Source organism: Ovis canadensis, chromosome 1 (assembly GCF_042477335.2).
Source record: "Ovis canadensis isolate MfBH-ARS-UI-01 breed Bighorn chromosome 1, ARS-UI_OviCan_v2, whole genome shotgun sequence".
In the NCBI taxonomy this organism is placed as follows: Eukaryota; Metazoa; Chordata; class Mammalia; order Artiodactyla; family Bovidae; genus Ovis; species Ovis canadensis.
Window position 1 is genome coordinate 211,089,788 of NC_091245.1, and position 19,453 is coordinate 211,109,240.

The 19,453-nt window shown below is 35.4% G+C and overlaps 1 protein-coding gene across 1 annotated transcript in view; it reads right to left on the minus strand.

The window, feature by feature from the left end:
• PIK3CA (phosphatidylinositol-4,5-bisphosphate 3-kinase catalytic subunit alpha) overlaps positions 1–19,453 on the minus strand; it is an 83,319-nt gene that overhangs the window by 19,601 nt on the left and 44,265 nt on the right. The window contains exons 2-9 of the mRNA XM_069559434.1: positions 11,839–12,266; positions 11,129–11,338; positions 9,656–9,906; positions 7,581–7,826; positions 6,824–6,909; positions 2,904–3,009; positions 2,286–2,438; positions 2,054–2,188 (exon numbers count right to left, since the gene is read on the minus strand). Of these exons, the coding sequence (XP_069415535.1) occupies positions 2,054–2,188; positions 2,286–2,438; positions 2,904–3,009; positions 6,824–6,909; positions 7,581–7,826; positions 9,656–9,906; positions 11,129–11,338; positions 11,839–12,190 (1,539 nt within the window). The 5' untranslated portion in view covers positions 12,191–12,266. The remainder of the gene's footprint in view (positions 1–2,053; positions 2,189–2,285; positions 2,439–2,903; positions 3,010–6,823; positions 6,910–7,580; positions 7,827–9,655; positions 9,907–11,128; positions 11,339–11,838; positions 12,267–19,453) is intronic.

The window sequence follows — 19,453 nt, forward strand, 5'->3', positions numbered from 1 at the left end:
CCATCTGAATGCAGAGTTCCAAAGAACAGCAAGGAGAGATAAGAAAGCTTTCCTCAGTGATCAGTGCAAAGAAATTGAGGAAAACAATAGAACAGGAAAGATTAAGAGATCTCTTCAAGAAAGTTAGAGATACCAAGAGAACATGTCATGCAAAGATGGGCTCAATAAAGGACAGAAATGGTATGGACCTAACAGAAGCAGAAGGAATACTAAGAAGAGATGGCAAGAATACACAGAAGAACTATACATAAAAGATATTCATGACCCAGATAATCATGATGGTCTGCTCACTCACCTAGAGCCAGACATTCTGGAATGTGAAGTCAAGTGGGCCTTAGGAAACATCCCTACGATCAAAGCTAGTGGAGGTGATGGAATTCCAGTTGAGTTATTTAAAATCCTAAAAGATGATGCTGTGAAAGTGCTGCACTCAATATGCCAGCAAATTGGGAAAACTCAGCAGTGGCCACAGGGCTGGAAAAGGTCTGTTTTCATTCCAACCCCAAAGAAAGGCAGTGCCAAAAATGCTCGAACTACCACACAATTGCCTTCATCTCACATGCTAGTAAAGTAATGCTCAAAATTCTCCAAGCCAGGCTTCAGCAATACGTGAACTGTGAACTTCCGGATGTTCACGCTGGATTTAGAAAAGGCAGAGGAACCAGAGATCAAGTTGCCAACATCCGCTGGATCATCGAAAAAGCAGGGGAGTTCCAGAAAAACATCTATTTCTGCTTTATTGACTATGCCGAAGCCTTTGACTGTGTAGATCACAACAAACTATGGAAAATTCTTCAAGAGATGGGAATACCAGACCACCTGACCTGCCTCTTTAGAAATCTGTATGCAGGTCAGGAAGCAACAGAAGAACTGGACATGGAACAACAGACTGGCTCCACATAGGAAAAGGAGTATGTCACCTAGTATACTGTCAGCCTGTTTATTTAACTTATATGCAGAGTACATCATGAGAAACGCTGGGCTGGATAAAGCACAAGCTAGAATCAAGATTGCTGGAGAAATATCAATAACTTCAGATATGCAGATGACACCACCCTTATAGCAGAAAGTGAAGAGGAACTAAAGAGTCACTTGATAAAAGTGAAAGAGGAGAGTGAAAAAGTTGGCTTAAAGCTCAACATTCAGAAAACTAAGATCACGCATCTGGTCCCATCACTTCGTGGCAAATAGATGGGGCAACAATGGAAACAGTGACAGACATTATTTTGGGGGGCTCCAAAATCACTGCAGATGGTGACTGCAGCCATGAAACTAAGATGCTTTCTCCTTGGAAGAAAAGTTATGACAAACTTAGACAGTGTGTTGAAAAGCGGAGACATCACTCTGCTGACAAAGTTTCGTCTAGTCAAGGCTACAGTCTTCCTAGTGGTCATGTACGGTTGTGAGAGCTGGACCGTAAAGAAGGCAGAGAACCAAAGAATTATGCCTTCAAACTGTTGTGCTGGAAAAGATCCTGAGAGTCCCTTGGACAGCAAGGTGATCAAACCAGTCAATCTTAAGGAAATCAACCCTGAAAACTCACTGGAAGGACTGATGCTGAAGATGAAGCTCTAGCATTTTGGTCACCTGATGTGAAGATCTGACTAACTGGAAAAATCCCTGATGATGGGAAAGACTGAGGGCAGAAGGAGAAGAGGGCATCAGAGCATCACCGATGCAAGGGACTTGAACTTGGGCAAGCTTCAGGAGAAGGTGAGGGACAGGGAGACCTGGCATGCTGCAGTCTATGGAGTCACAAAGAATCGGACATGGTTGGGTGACTGAACAACAACCTGCTGTGTAGTAAATATATATGTGTAGTCAGTATTAAATAAAATATTTGTTAAATGAGGCAGGCTAAACTAAGAAGCAGACTGCAGAAAAAATATTAGCATACAGAATTGTATTCTATTGCAACACTGTTCTAGAGTCTGTAATACTAATGCTAGTGTAACTAAAACACATGAAACCTTTTCCATTCAAAGAGTAAAAGTAGGATGCAAATGTACTGATTATGACTGATACTTAAGGAAAACTCTGCAATTCGCCTTACCAGTCCTGCATGGGAATAACTAAATCCTGCTTCACGGGATACGGACCAATTGGCATGCTCTTCAATCACTGACATATCTGGAAACTTTACCACACTGCTGAACCAGTCAAACTCCAACTCTAAACATGGAGTTTCCTAAGAGATGGAACAGAAGTTATTATACACATTATACTTGACTGTCACACACATAAAAAAGAAAAAAAAATCTAATTTATGATAATAAAAAGCTTACTTTATTTGGATTTGATCCAGTAACACCAATAGGGTTCAGCAAATCTTCTAGTCCATGAGGTACTGGCCAAAGATTCAAAGCCATTTTTCCAGATACTAGAGTATCTGTGTAATCAAACAAGTTTATATTTCCCCAGGCCAATGGACAGTGTTCCTTAAGAAACAGAGAAATGTTCACTATTCTGTAGATTAAATTATAAAATGCATTTCAAAATACTTTTCTTTGCCAGAAAGGAGAATTCAACAACTGCCTTTTAAATTGTATCTATAACAAATCACGTTAATTTTTTTCCAAGTGTAGTTTCATTTTCCCCATTTGAAAGTACACATATTTTAAAAATTATAAACGGGAAATATAAATCAAAGCAAACGACATATTTACGTGTAGTTACTGTACTGTGCACATTAAAAGTTTTATCAGTATGAACTGAGGACATATTCATCATAATATAAATTCTGGAAGCTCTACTTTTCATCTTTAAATAAATATATTATTTTTAAATGTTTGATTTATTAATTTTTAAGTAAGGGAAAAAATATCCATTTCTTGAAAAATTCAATCAGCAGTATATTCAGGGGTTTTTAGGAGTGAATATTTCTATTCTTTCTGATACTTTACCTCTTTAGCACCCTTTCGGCCTTTAACAGAACAAATGGAAAGGCAAAGTCGAGCAGCACGAGGAAGATCAGGAATGTATATATCGTAATTCAGCCATTCATTCCACCTATGAACAATTTTAAAGAAAAAAAGAATTTACCATAGAAGACTTTATCCAGACTATATAAATGATTCCTATAAATCACTGAGAAAGATAAATCAAAGGAAAACCAGCTCAGAGACTGACTGGAACAGAAACTTCACAAGATCAAATCTAAATGGCTAATAGACATGAAATAGTCAATATCATCTGTCATCCAGAAAATGCAAAAATAAAAAATAACACTATAAAAGAGAATGGCTAAAACGATAAAGACTGATGATACTGAGGGGTGGTAAGGATGTTCATTAACAGGAAATCTCATACATGCTAGGGGAGGTGTAATTTGTACAACCAATTTGGAAACCATTATCTACTAAAACTGATCCCTAACTCGGCTCCATTTCTAGGTATAAAACCACACAAATGTATGCAATCCTGAACAGAATGCTAACAGAATTATATACAGTATCTCCAAACTTCAAAAAAAATCCAAATGTCTAACAGTAAATAGATAAATGGTAGTATGGTCATATAATGGCATACTGTATATCAATGGAAATGAACACTAGTTATTTACAATATAGATGAAATCTTATAAACATAATGTTGACTGTAAGAAGCTAGGAACAAAAGAATATCAACTCCTTGAGTCCATTTTGTGTAAAATTTAGAAACAAGCAAAACTAATAGCATTAGAACAGTTACCTTTGGGGAGGAGAGAAGATTAATGGATTGGGAAGGAGTATGAGGAGGGGTTTTTGGAATGCTGGTAAATGTTCTGATTCTTGACCAGCATAGTGGTTATATAGGTGGTTATATAGGTATTCATTTTGTGATAATTCACTGAACTATACAATCATGATGTATATAATTGTATGCATTTGTGCTGTACTTTGGTAAAAATAAAAAACAAATTCACTTATAGAAAATGGAAATAGAAAAAGGAAACTAAAAAGTAAAAAACTAAAAACTAAAAAAAATTAACATAAAATTAATTTCCTGTTATGATTATTTTTAATTACTCTTATGTATGACACAGTTTCACTCAGAAGAGCCTGTTAATTTAAATAAGCCAGTAGATAAATAAAATAAAAGATACATAAGGAGAAAGTATTTAAATTTCAGAGTAACTACTTCACAGGAAGTAATAAAACTTGACATAATGAGAAAAAAATGTTACTACAAAAAGTGATATAAGTTATTCAAATTTTCATAAGTTCCCTTTAACTTACTGGTTGTTACACATGAAATTATGTCTATGTTTGGTATACATACTTACAAAGAACCAAATACAATAAGCAGTTTTTTTTTTAAATTAAAAAACAGAGTAATGGCTAAAAATATGAATTCAGAAGTCAGCTTGTCTGGAGTAAAACCTTGTTTCTACTATTTTACTAAATGTGTAACCCTTGCTTTGTTTTCTCATCTGTGAAATGGGACTAATAACATCACCAACTCTCATACAGCTGTTGTGAAAACTAAATGAGATAACATACATAAAGAAATTAGAACAGTAACTGCTGCTGCTGCTGCTGCGTCGCTTCAGTCATGTCCGATTCTGTGCGACCCCATAGACGGATGGCAGCTCACCAGGCTCCCCTGTCCCTGGGATTCTCCAGGCAAGAACACTGGAGTGGGTTGCCATTTCCTTCTCCAATGCATGAAAGTGAAAAGTGAAAGTGAAGTTGCTCAGTCGTGTCCGACTCTTCTCGACCCCATGGACTGCAGCCCACCAGGCTCCTCCATCCATGGGATTTTTCAGGCAAGAGGACTGGAGTGGGGTGCCACTGCCTTCTCCAAGAACAGTAACTAGTCCATATTAAAAGCTCAAGTGTCCATTTATACAGAGAAGACTTACATTTAAAATGGGGAAACTCAGCTAGAAGGAAATCTAAAGGGAAAGCAAACAACAAATGCAGGGAAAAGAAATACTGTAAGCTTTGTTAAGTTCATAGTAATTCAAGAAAAATTAGATGGTATATCTCAAATGTACCTAGTACTTTTTATGACACTGAAACCTTCTGAACTGCTCATAATTAATGAAAATTTTTCTGCACACTTTTTAAGAGAGCTGTCTTATTAATCTATTATAGTTGTTCAGTACTGTGCTAACCAACTAAAGCACATTCTTTTCTTCTTCTAAAGTCCACACAAACACGCACAACCCAATTAAGTTCTTTAGTTTTAAGCAATGGTTTTATATATATATATTCCAAATTTATTCTGATTTTGGGAGATAACTGGTAACATTTATATGGAAATCATAAAGTATCTAATTTATTTAGCATCTAGAAAGCACAAATTTGGAAAAATCATTTAATCTCAGAATTTTTAAGATTTTATCTAATAACTTCATTTATTTTTATCTCTGATTTTTAAGTATAGAAAAGCTCAAAAATTTACTTAAGTCTTTATACTACTTCCATAGGGATTTTACCTTATAGATATTCTTAAAGAAAAGATAATAAAACAGAAATCCTTTCTAAATAGTTACTTTAATAAATTAAAATTTGACATTTTGATCTTATATCATTAAATAAATTTACCTTTTACTTTTCTAAAGTCTGTTTATTTTTGTTACTTGAAAGAATTAAGATAAATCTATCTAACGTTATTTTGGGGTCAATTTACCTTTTACTTTTCTAAAATCTGTTTATTTTTGTTACTTGACAGAATTAAGATAAACCTATCTAACGTTATTTGGGGGTCTTTCCTTGGGCTTGTTGAACCCCTTAGGTTGTTGGTTTTATAGTTTCCACCAAAATTTGGAAATTTCTGGCTATTATTTCCTCAAATATTGTTTTTAGGCTCCTTACAGAAGCACCCACTTAACCTGTGACAGATATGCTGCATGAATGGGAAACAAACTTTTGTTGGTCTAACAAAAATTTTTAAAGGATTCTGGTGTTGTCTATTGCCACAGTGTAACTTCTAACCTGAATGATGTGCTTTCTGACCTACAATGGTTCAGGCAGGATGGCAATTATATTCCTTCTTCCTGGTAGAGAAGGCTACCATCTCTCTGAACTTTACGTGTGGTCTAGAAGGGTGGCACCTCTAGCAATTACAAGACTAGAACTTTTCCCTGACTTTTCTAGAACTCAGTCTGAATTCATTATGAAACTTACTTCTGAAAGATCCATTAGTTAGCTCTACTGCTAGTCTAAAAAGTCTACTTTAACATTTAAAACCAATTTGAGTTCTCTTAAAATACTACTATATTCAGGAATAAACTTTTACTCCCAAATGATTCTATAAAGAAAGGCAAAGAAATGGCAAGATGGAAAGCTGCTGAATTGTACTACCTTTTTTATTTCTTCATTTTATCTAGGCAGTAATCATTTTTAAACATTTCCAATAACTCCCCCTCCCACTAAGAAATTGGTTTGTTCCCCCAAATTCTTTACTTGAATGTCATAAACAAGTATTCCTGGGAGTGCTGTAAAGGAAACTGCCTCAGAGTAGTACAGCTCTGAAGTTATTTGCCAACTCTCACTTCTCAATGGAAATGGAGTTTAAAAAGGAATAAAATGCAAGGATTTCAGATCTACTGTACGGAATCATCGGCACAAAACTATAACCACATTCTGTTTTCTCCTCAACACAATGAAAGAGAGAATCAGAAAAACTGTTCCAGTAACATTTTAGACAAAATAAATAAAGTGATCCCGGAATGAGGATACTTATTTGATGGAATGTCCTTATGTTCTATATTAAATGTCTGGGAATTATATATGACTTGCATAAAACTGATAATGTAAAATATGCTACTTTTATTTTATTACCCTGTTAAACACTAATATGACTTTTGAAAATATAAATTCATATACTTCCTTACCTGGGATTGGAACAAGGTACTCTTTGAGTGTTCACATTATCACATAAGGGTTCTCCTCCATGGTAGATACCTGTTCGAACATAAATCTAAGGGAAAAAAAAGTTATGTGTATACACATACACATACGCATGCACATATACATACTAGACAAGACCAGTATTAAACATTATCAAAACAATTTAACTGATATGAATGAGAGAATCAACGAAAAGTTTTTGTTCAGATGTAGCTTTTCTGTTCTCTTTTTCTTCCCATATATAGTAAATTAATAAATGATGTAGATTTTTCACCAATATGTTGCTGCCTTCAACACAGGCCCACAATCCCTTTTTAGGACAGTTATGTAATTCTGAACGATACAAATTTACAAATTTCAGGACGATAAATTGATACATATACTAAATATTACTTAGTACTCTTAGCAGTTACAGCAGTACTTCATAGAGAAATTATTAATATTTCTATAACAAAACATATGGATATTTACACTAAGTGGGATAAATAAAGACTATAAAAAACCTTGCTTCAGATTAGGTCAGGTTTTTCTGCCAAATGAATTCTATAAGTTTGGTTTTAAGAGCTTAGAATTATAGATATTAGAATTATTAGAATTACAGAAAAGGACTATAAACTGAGGTAGATGTTTTCTAGCCAACTGAAAACATATTGCAGGTCAACAGATTATGATATAGTTCAATAAAAAAGATTTATATAAAATAATTTATGTCAAATTATAAACAGCAATACTTGACCTTACCTTGTCAATGTCTCGAATATTTACATTCACATAGGTTGCACAAAGAATTTTTATTCTGAGTGCACTATTTATAACCCAAAGGGATTTTGTAGATGTTTCTCCATTCATATATGGCGTAGCTGTGGAGATGCGTCTGGAATACGATGGCATTGTAAAACAGTCCATTGGCAGTTGAGAGTAGAGGCTTTCTTTAGCCATCAGCATCAAATTGGGCATCCTCCCAAGCATTATACAGCTTCTTATATACTGTAAGAGATTAAGGTGGGAGGGGAGAAGCCATTTCTTATAAGGTTTTCATTTTAAAAGCAAAATGCAAGACTATTATGAGATAATTTACATACTAATCTGCAAAGGTGATTAAACAAATCAAACATTATAGATATTTTTTTAGCAGTTGCTATATTTATAACATTTAAAACACTAACATTTGGGAGTTAGGTTACAGCACAGATAAGCCAGGTACCTCCTGGCATATAAATTGTATAAAAGAAAAGAAAAATCAAGGTCAGCTTTTGAGACTATAGTTCTACCTTCAACTGGAAAAAAAAAAGAAAGAATTAAAAATAAGGATCAGGACATACTCATGATGAAAACACTGTACTTAAAGGAAAAGGCAACATATTTAGAAAGCCTCTGTCATTCAACGTATTAAGTCACACTGATGTAAAATGCAAGAGCTGCTGCCCACTTGTTCTTTCGTCCCAACATTTCTTGAGAAACATTTCTTAAAAAAAAATCACACACACACACACAAAGAGAAGAGACTAATAATTATGAAATATGTTTTAAAAAATATTAAAATGCATTGGTTTGAACTTTAAAATGATAATCAGGATAGAGATTTTTAATATAAATGCTACTGTACACCCCTAATCTCTCAGTAGGTGAAGATCGCCTATCAATGCAGGAGACACAGGTTCGATCCCCAGGTTTGGAAGATCCCCTGGAGAAGGAAATGAAAACTCACTCCAGTATTCTTGCCTGGGAAATTCCATGGACAGAGGAGCCTGGGGGGTTACAGTCCATGGGGTCACACAGAGTCAGACACAACTGAGCTACTAAGCACATATACACATAGCACTACTGTACACATATTTTAAAAATCTACTTCCTTACCCATAAGCCCTAGTAGAATGTAAGCAAACTAAAAGCCAAGACCATGTCTTACTTGGTACTGTAAATCACTACTTGACATATGCTTGGTACAAATATGGTTGCTTCTTACAGGTATTTATTTAATGAATAGAAAAACAGAGTAGAGAAGTATTAACAGTACATCTTAATTAACTGTAGACCATGGATTTTGAAATGTTTAATTCCTTCTAGTGCCACTGTTTGGAAAGGGATAAAAATCACTAAATGCCCCATATCTGGGTGTTAGTGTAACTGCCAATTTTTTTTTTTTGGACAAAGAACATTTACTTTATTGCTAACACTGCGTATTCAAATACAACAAGCCCTTTTCTGAAAAGTATGGCACATGAAAAGCCTTTTGGGCAAGTTTCATGTTATTTAAAATTCCTATTGGCTATAAATGTATTTCCACTATAGAACTGGAACAATCAGAAAAAATGATAATGCATTTTTTGTAAAACACCTGAAATATTATTATATCTTACCTCATGGCACAATTAAATAGTCACCAAATCAAATGTTTGTATCTGAATAATGACATAACTATTGTTACAACTGTAAACTGTTACTCAGCTTACCCATATACATGTAGTCAGGTCCCCAAATATTAATCATATAAAATCTAAAACAATAGCATTGGTCCTCTCAAATCCATCAGTCTCTCAAACTAAATATACTGTAAAAAAATAAACTTATTAATGCTATTTACTAATACTAATTATTTAGTTTTGGGAATTCCCTGGCAGTATAGTAATTAGGACTTGGTGTTTTCACTGCCAAAACCAGGACTCAATCCTTAGTCAAGGAACTAAGATTCTGGAAGCCAAGTAGTGTAGCCAAAAAAATTAAATTTACAAAAACTGCATCCTAAATACAGATACCAGTTCCCAATGTTATTACCTTTTAAATTTAGATTAATATCTTTAAAACTTGTTACTCACCTTATACTGACTCAGAGGATATTTTTCTAGGAAGTATTCATCACATCCACACACTTTTAAAATATACTTGCCCTGATATTCTAAAACACAGAGTTTTAGTTGTTCAGATGATAGCAACATACTTCGAGTTTTTTTCCTGATTGCTTCAGCAATTACTTGTTCTGGCACACAGTCATGGTTGATTTTCAGAGTATACTTCTGTTTGTCATTATTTGGAGAAACTATTACCCAAATCACCACTATTATTTGCCCTAAAATAGAATAATAATATTAGATGCCATCACCACATATATTTCATTTTTCAAGAGACAAGTTTCAAAAAGTATGCAGTACCATTACTCTAACCACAAACAGACATGACTTATAATCAACCATAATTAAATACAGGTAAATGTCAGGTAGAAAGAGCAAATCTTCAAATCTGATAGGGCTGACAAACCATGCCCCAACCTCATGTTTTAAGGCAAGCACACAAACCTGTGACTACTGTGTGTTGCAAGTATCTTGAGATCAAGCTAATTTCCATTCTAAACTGCATGACATACTTCATATATACAACCCCTCTGAAGAGTGATTCATGACAGCATCAAAGGTTCAACAGTACTTTAAGTACAAGTGTGTCTCGTAACTATGGGAAAGAACCATGGAGACTTAAAGAAAGATGCTGAATCAGAATGAGACAAAAGATGGGGGAGGGAAGGGGAAGAAAATAAATTTTCTATTTTTTTCCTTTTATGATTAATGAAGTGTAAAGCTAGGGGACCAAGAAAAAGAAGATGAAAATGAAAAGATTAAAAATATGTTGGAGTGGCCAAGGTATACACAGTAAAATTCTTTCAGATTTTCTATATGTCGGAAAATTTTCATAAAGAGTATTAGGAAAAAATGAAAAGATCATTCCATTTTAAAAACTATGCTAATATAGAAATGAATTTTAAATGAAGATCTTATGTTATATAATCATTAAACTACTTTGAATAATATGGCTGAAATAGTAATAAGATGTCTCAATTTATTCTACTGACAGAATACTATGTTTAATAAGTAAACCTATTCTATAACTTTCCATTAAAAACTTCACTTTGTTACCTTGAAAAACATAAATATTTATCTGATACAATGATATTTTCATTTCTAAAACAACTCAGTTTAAATATTCTCATGTTCACTTAATTTTAGAAACTGATATACTGTCAATAATCAAGTCATTATTATCACTCATTATGATCAGAGTTAAACACTGCATCTAACATTTACTTTTTCTTTGTATATAGTAAGAATGTGTTAACTTTCTCCATAATTTCATAAAATTTCTATTTATAGTTGTTTTTATTTGTAAAAATATAATTAGCTGTAATTCTGTTAACAGTGAATTTGAAATTCAATGTTTTCTTTTCAGTTTTATAATGATATAGGTACAGATAAAAGTTTTCATTAGGGTGGCCATTTACGGTAGATAAATAATTTTCTTACCTTTATCCAATTTATTATATATGTGCTTTGGCAGTTCTGGTGAAGATTCTACATTTGGAGGATAAACATACATTGCTCTACTATGAGGTGAATTAAGATCCCTAAGATCCACAGCTTCTTTACAAACATTGAGAATATTTCTTCGGAAGTCCTGTACTTCTGGATCTTTAACCATATCGAATTCACATACTGGCATGCCGATAGCAAAACCTTAAAGAATATAAATATTCTGTTAAACACATGGTAAGACCATGCTTGTTATAAACAAGGAATTTGGTAGATATAGACAATCACAATAAAGAATTTTCTGTGTTAATAAAATTTTTGATGAATGCATATAGTAAGAATTGACAAAATCTCAAATATGTTTAACATATAAAATATGATATGCTCAGTAATTTGGAGCAAAAGTAGCAAACATTATTATCAATTATTTTTTAGAAAACAAAACTGGGATATAACAAATATAAATCATCCCTCATTCCCTCATATAATACTTCTTAAAGAAAACTTTACAGAATAATACCAAGGTGTTAAAAATAGTCCCTTAGCCTAACAGTCAAAAAATACTTTAGAATTGTAATGACTTTTATTTTGAAATCTATTTAACCAGTTCAGACAAAATATTTTATTAATGAGAAAACAGTTAAGCTGCATAGTTATTTGCATTTAGAATAGGATGACAATGCCATTTCAAAATTTTATCATACCAATTTCTCGATTGAGGATCTTTTCTTCACGGTTGCCTACTGGTTCAATTACTTTTAAAAAGGGTTGAAAAAGCCGAAGGTCACAAAGTCGTCTTGTTTCATCAAAAAATTCTTCCCTTTCTGCTTCTTGGGTAACACTTACGAAAATGTAAGAAGATTCATCTTGAAGAAGTTGATGGAGAGGGTATTTTCTTGCTTCTTTAAATAGTTCATGCTTTATAGTTATTAATGTAGCCTCACGGAGGCATTCTAAAGTCACTATCATCCCATTTGGTAGTAAACATTCTACTAGGATTCTTGGGGGCATCAAGTGGATGCCCCACAGTTCACCTGATGATGGTCTTGGAGGCATTGTTCTGATCCTTTACAAGTTTTACATATAAAAGTACTTTAAGGAATTAGATGTGTGGCTGTCCCAAAGCAGAAATCTAAATCAAAGAAAGAAAAAGTATGTTAAAGGAGGAACCATCAAAGAATACACTTATGGCATTACTAAATGTAAAATTTCATTTTCTGTAGTTTGAAATGATTAGAGTAAGTAATTATAGTTCATCTTATATTATTGTTCCTAATTAGGCTAAAAGATGGCTTTCCTGGTAGCCCAGACAGTAAAGAATCTGCCTGCAATGCAGAAGACACCTGGGTTAGATCCCTGGTCTGGGAAGATGCCCTGGAGGAGGACATGGAAACCCACTCCAGTGTTCTTGCCTGGAGAATCCCCATAGACAGAAGAGCCTGGTGGGCTACAGTCCATGGGGTTGCAGAGTCAGACGCAACTGAGCGACTAAGCACAGGCTAAAAGAATTGATTCCAAACCAGAAATTAGAAAAAACAATTACTTGTACTTAATCACATTTAATAAATTCATTCAATAAAAAAATTCTTATTTGAATGGATTTTTAAGGTTAGATCTTATCAAGACAGAGCTGGAGCTATGGAGAGAATAAATAGTAAGCTGCAAATGAAACAAAAATTCCCATTATATATCATTCTTTTCTATTTTATGGAACAACAGAATTTGGCCTGGAAAGGACCTTTTAGACCATGATTCCACTGTTCTTAAAGATGAGTAAAGTAAAGGCTTTTAGGCAAGAATAATGAAATGGCAACCCACTCCAGCATTCTTGCCTGGAAAATCCCATGGACAGAGTAACCAGGCAGGCTACAGTCCAAGGGGTTGCAAGAGTCAGACATGACTTAGCAACTAAACCACCACCACCACTGTTTTTATTTTAAAGATGAGTCAAGTAAAGGCCAGAGAAGTCAAATCCTTTTCCTTTTACACTACTACCTCTACTCTGTGGTAACTAGAATTTACACAGTTTAGTATTTTTTTCTTTCTTAAGAAAGAAAAATCTTTGTAATTTCCTTTTTTTGTATTGATTATTGTCTAAGTGATACCTTTGATGATTCTGTCTTTAACTATAATTTAGTTATATATTCAGTATAATAAAAAGTGTCATCAATGCATTTTCCTTGAGATAGGATGATTAATTTGCAATGATCCATCCCTTTTACCAAAAAGTAGTAGTGTTAAGTCGCTCAGTCATGTCCAACTCTTTGCAACCCCATGAACTGGAGCCTGCCAGGCTCCTCTGTCCATGGGATTCTCTAGGCAAGAATACTGGAGTGGGTTGCCATTCCCTTCTCCAGAGCATCTGTTCAACCCAGGGATGGAACGTGGGTCTCCCGCATTGCAGGCATATTGTTTACTGTATGAGCTACAGGAAGTCCCACGGAGCACAATTTTATTTCTTGTGGTTTATATTTTGTTATTCAGTAAGCTAAACTATAAAACTATAAGAAAAAAAATAAGGTCAGAGATATTAAGAAAATAAAAAAGAAATAAAAGCCAGAGGAATGATTCAAAAAACCCCAGACAACTTACTGTATTCAATTACTCTATCAAGCACTATAGACAACAGCTATAAATGACCCTATTCACCAACAATGTATTGGTGTCCCCAGGACCATGTTAGGTACTGGGAATATGATGATGAATAAGACAGGCAACATCGAGAGTGTGAAGGTTCTGTGTATGCTGGTGTGGGGTAAAAAATTCACAGGCATAAAACAGGGGGAAAAAAAAAACCTCTCATGAAGAAGTACCAGGTGCTTATAAAAGTACATACAGTGGTCACCTAACTTAATGGAAATTGGAATGAGGCTGTTTTCCATAGAAGGTAACATATAAACTAAATTCTTTAAGGATAAGCAGGAGTGGAACGAACACACGCAGTGATAAAGAGGTGAAGAGCAGGATATACTTAATCCAGAAACTGTCTGACTCCTTTATTTAGTATAAGCCAGTTTCTAATTCATCAACAAATTGTGTTAATTCTATATCTTGAATTTCTTAATGTCTTGGGTCAGTCCACTACTACTCTTGTCTGGACCACTGCAAAGACCTAAACTGTCTTACTACATCTACATTGAAAGTGAAGTCGCTCAGTCGTGTCCGACTCTTTGCGACCCCGTGGACTGTAGCCCACCAGGCTCCTCTGTCCATGGGATTCTCCAGGCAAGAATACTGGAGTGGGTTGCCATTTCCTTCTCCAGGGGATCTTCCCGACCCAGGGATCGAACCCAGGTCTCCCACATTGCAAGCAGACACTTTAACCTCTGAGCCACCAGGGAAGCCCCTTACAATTCCTCTTTCTCCACACAGCCTATGAAACCTAGAGAGAGCAACAGGATCTATTTTGATTAGACGTTTTTGCAGTACCCATTCTCAGCTGCAAACAAGTGTTTATGGTATGCTTCAGAGTTTTAACACATAGAGGAGGAAATGAGGAGTAAAATAGCAGGAATTTCAAGCCCTCTCCCTACCCTAGAAATACAGAGATCAGTTGAAAGACAATAAGGAATGTACAATTTTTTTTAATACTTGAAAATATCTTCTTCAAATTTATAAGAGACTCACCGAGGTTATAGGATTTAAAATATAATTATCCTATTCTCTATATTTTTAAAAGAAAATTCATTGGCTAGTAAGAAAACCAGATGGATCTATCTGAGAGCATAATTATAGAAATGAGTTAGGCTACGCTTTTAAAAAACACACACAAAAAATTTGAAAAATGCAAGGGGAAATGCCAAATGATTACTTTTAAGTGATGATCTGCCTGCAGAAAAAAGTTCAAATAAAAACAAAACCAAACCACAAACCATACCAAAACAGCAGCTGTGTTTATAGTTTTCTTTGTTGAATGGCACTAACAGGTCTATGTTATGGAATTATGAGGGCAACTATTTTATATAATAAATAATAATTCCCATATGTTTCCTGAGAACTAGCCAAAGAGAAGTCTAGTACCCAAGAGATCACTGATTCTAATCCTTATTCTACTTTAGTATATTCATGGGCAATTAACAACTATGAAATACTTGAGACACACCCTTCTCATTAAGAGAATAAATGTGATCATAGCCATAAAATACTGGAAGATCCTGGAAAGCAGGCACTGGTCCACACTGGTAGTACTCTACAGGAGGGGGAGGAAGCTAACTTTCTTATTTGTCCTCTTACCCCAGGCCTTATTCTGTTCAAACCATCACCTCAGAGCTCACAAGAACAGAAGTGTAGAAGAGACAAATGGAGCTAACACTCACTATTTAGTAGATATCTTGCACTTATGCATGCAATAACCCTTTTGGGGTAAGTAATAAACATTTTACATATGAGAAAACTGAGGGTCAGAGAAGTAAAGTTATTTGCCACCAGTAAACATTAAATATTTTGAGTCCAGGTCTACATGACTTCAAAGTACACATTATAACCATACAGTTATGGCAGGAATATTCCCTGGTGGTGAATAACGGTGAATAAAAGAACAGGCTCTGAAGTTACACTGCATGCAGATTCTGTCTGCCTTAGTTAATAGTTGTATGGCCTTAAGCAGTTCAATTCATCTCACCAAACCTTCTATCACCACCACCACCCCGACCCTGGCCCCCTGCCCCAATTTGTTAAGTTGGGATAATAGCATATACTTCATCGGACCATGGTATTGATGAGGTAATAGATGAAAACCATGTAAGCAAAGAGACTGGCACACTGTAAGCACTCAAAAAAATGTTAAATATAATTAGCAAACCCGTCAAGTATACCCATAGTATCTTTTCAAGTTTTTATGAATTATTCAAGAATGGCATCTGTTAGTGATAGGAAAAAAGAGGACTGGGTTCTTTTACAGAGGGGGGCAAGTAAACAAGACGTTTCAGCTTCACAAAGCAGTACCAGAGTCAAGTGCTGAAGCCTGAAGGCAGAGTTGGAACCGTAAGACTCAAAGACGAATTTGGAAAGTACCGAGTGGCTCAGATGCTGGGATTTTTGCAACTGTGGCTTGTTTCCCAGACCCCATGTATCCCTATTTAATTAGTACAGCTATTTATGGCTTAGGTGTGAGGAATCCCTGGCTTAATTGCCCTTTTTGGAGAAATACTTGTTTGTGCCAGGTTCTATGTTAAACAGTATGAAAACAGTGGTAAATAGATGCTTTCTCTTTGGTTGTTGAGTTTGTTGGGGAAAGACAAGACCCAGCAACAACTTTAACAATGGAAAATTGTTATAAGGCAGAATAGGAACTTTGGAAAAGTCACAAGAAATCTCCAACTGCCTGAGGAGGCTAGGGAAGGAAGGCATCAGGGAAGTTTATGTACAGCATTACAGATTAATAGGGATTTTGCAGAGAAGTGGCTTGGACATGGGGCAGCTAGGTGAAGAAGGAGTTTTAGACAGCTATAACAGTGTGTGTACAGAGACCATGAAAAAAATGCAGCCTTTACCAGCAATACAAATTTGATTTTTTTTACTACTTGAGTATGAAATGCATGGAAATAGGTGGGATATGTGATAATGAAGGAGGACTGAGAGATACACCGGGACACAAGAAAAGTGGACAGACTCCAAGTGAAGGAGTTTGAATTCTATGTAGTATACTCTAAGTAAAAGGGAGTCTCTACCATGACATTTTTTCATGATTTTTAAATTCATATTTCTTAAAAGTTTTATTTTCAAATAAATGATATAATCAATTAAACAGTAAACCAAGGTGTAAAAACACACCTTTAAGGACAAAATATGCAGCAGAAATGAACAGCAGAAAATAGTCTCAGACTCTCCATTGTCATTTGACTTTTATAGCAAAAGGTTTCTTAATTCAATGGGCAATTCAGTATTTGGAACACCAGACGTGCACTCTTCCAGCCAAAAAGACAATGACATTTTGACAATTTGGTTTTTAACTCCTTAACTGAAAGCCTTTCTCCATTTATATTAAAATGGTATTTCCAGATTTTATAATTTAAGGCAAGAGTTGTCCAACTATGGCCCTAGGCTAAACCCGGCTAATCACCTGCTTTTTGTAAATAAAGTTCAACTGAAACACAGCCAAGAAACCACGTTTATGTACCATCAACGATGCTTCCGCACAAAAACAGTAGAGTTGAGCAGATGCTACAGAGACCATGTGGCCTGCAAAATCTAAAATATTTACTATCTGGCCTTTTACAGAAGAAGTCTGCTACCTCTGAAAACATGTCAGAATTACTTGATATCAACTAGAGAATTTTCTAAATATACACTGGATAATAAGTCATCCCAATCCTGCCTTTGCAAACTCAATCCCACACTTCCAATCTAAATATTCTGAAAACAAAGAGATTAATGTTATGTCCGATTCTTTAGGACCCAGTGCACTGTAGCCTACCAGGCTCTTCCCTCCATGGGATTCTCCAGGCAAGAGTACTGGAGTGGGTTGCCGTTTCCTTCTCCAAATGTTAAGCCAGCCAAGTTAAAACCTTAAAACACTAAAGTACCTTATAAGTCACCTAATTAAAGTTCAGTAGCAATTTTCAGTGTTAGGAGCTCACCTATCTGATACAGAAGTTTTTGTGAAGCACTTCTAAAGTTATTCCTAAAGGTTGTTATTCTTACACTTCTTTATTCCAACAGTCTGCCTTCTACCTCTTCACATATTGACAAAGACTTAAAATTTTCCCTAGTTCTTTTAACCCCAATTCCTTTAACCATAATTCAAGTGAGATAGCTTGCTGTCTTCTTTGCCATCACTGGATGTATTTTTTTTTGCTGATAATATTCACCTTGAAATGCAGCAACTAACATCTAGTACAATACTCTACAGTCAGTATCATTAAGGCAGAGTACAGATAACTGTTAGTTAACTGTGGATTATAAGTCTATATACACTGGCTAAGATAGCAGAGACTTTCTAACTTAAAATATATAGAGAGCATATCTTATATATTTTAAATTTTAATTTCAGAAGTATCTTTATGTTTAAAAATTATTTGCTTCTAAAATATCAATGTTACATCTGCTTCAGAAAATCACTAAAAATAAGGAAGCTATTTTGTTGGTAGAGTCATTATGGAGAACAGTATAGAGGTTCCTTAAGAAACTAAAGACAGAGCTACCATATGACCCTGCAGTCCTACTCCTGGGCATATATCTGGAGAAAAGCATGATATAAAAGGATACATGCATCCCAACGTTCATTGCAGCACTGTTAACAACAGCCAATAGCCAAGGCACGGAAGCCACCTAAATATCCATCGATAGAGAAATGGATAAAGAAGAAGTGGTACATATAAACAATGGAATATCACTCAGACATTAAAAAGAATGACATAATGCCGTTTGCAGCAAGATGGACGGACCGAGAGAGTGTCATACTGAGTGAAGTTAAGTCAGAGAAGGAGAGATACTGTGTGACATCCCTTATATGTGGATTTGAAAAAGAAATGATACAAATGAACTTAGAAAACTGAAAGAGACAGACTTCAAGAACAAAATTCTGCTTCTCAGTGGGAAGAGATACTTAGGGACTTTGGCATGGACATGTACACACTGCTATATTTAAAATGGATAACCAACAAGGATCCACTGTATAGCATATGGAACTCTATTCAATGTTATGTGGTCAGCCTGGATAAGAGAAGGGTTTGGGGGAGAATGGATACATGTAGATGTTGGCTGAGTCCCTCTGCTGTTCACCTGAAACTATCACAACATTGTTAATTGCCTATACCCCAATACAAAATGAAAAGTTAAAAAAAAAAGAGAAAGCTATCTTGAAGTATACACTTGCAAATTTAGGGGATATCTATACTGACTCTGCTGCTACTGCTACTGCTGCTGCTGAGTTGCTTCAGTCGTGTCCGATTCTGTGAGACCCCATAGACAGCAGCCCACCAGGCTCTGCCGTCCCTGGGATTCTCCAGGCAAGAACACTGGAGTGGGTTGCCGTTTCCTCCTCCAATGCATGTAGGTGAAAAGTGAAAGTGAAGTCGCTCAGTCGTGTCTGACTCTACTGTAGCTTAATCACGTTATGTGTGCTCGGTCAGTCAGTTGTGTCTGATTCTTTGTAACCCCCTGGATTGTGGCCTGCCAGGCTCCTCTGTCCATGGGATTTCCCAAGCAACAATACTGGAGTGGGTTGCCATTTCCTTCTTCAGGGGATCTTTCCGACCCAGGGACTGAACTCACATCTCCTGTGGCTCTGGCAAATTGGCAGGTGGATTCTTTACCACTGAGCCACCTGAGAAGCCCAGACGGCCACAATTTGCTACAACAGGCACCCTGTATTTTATA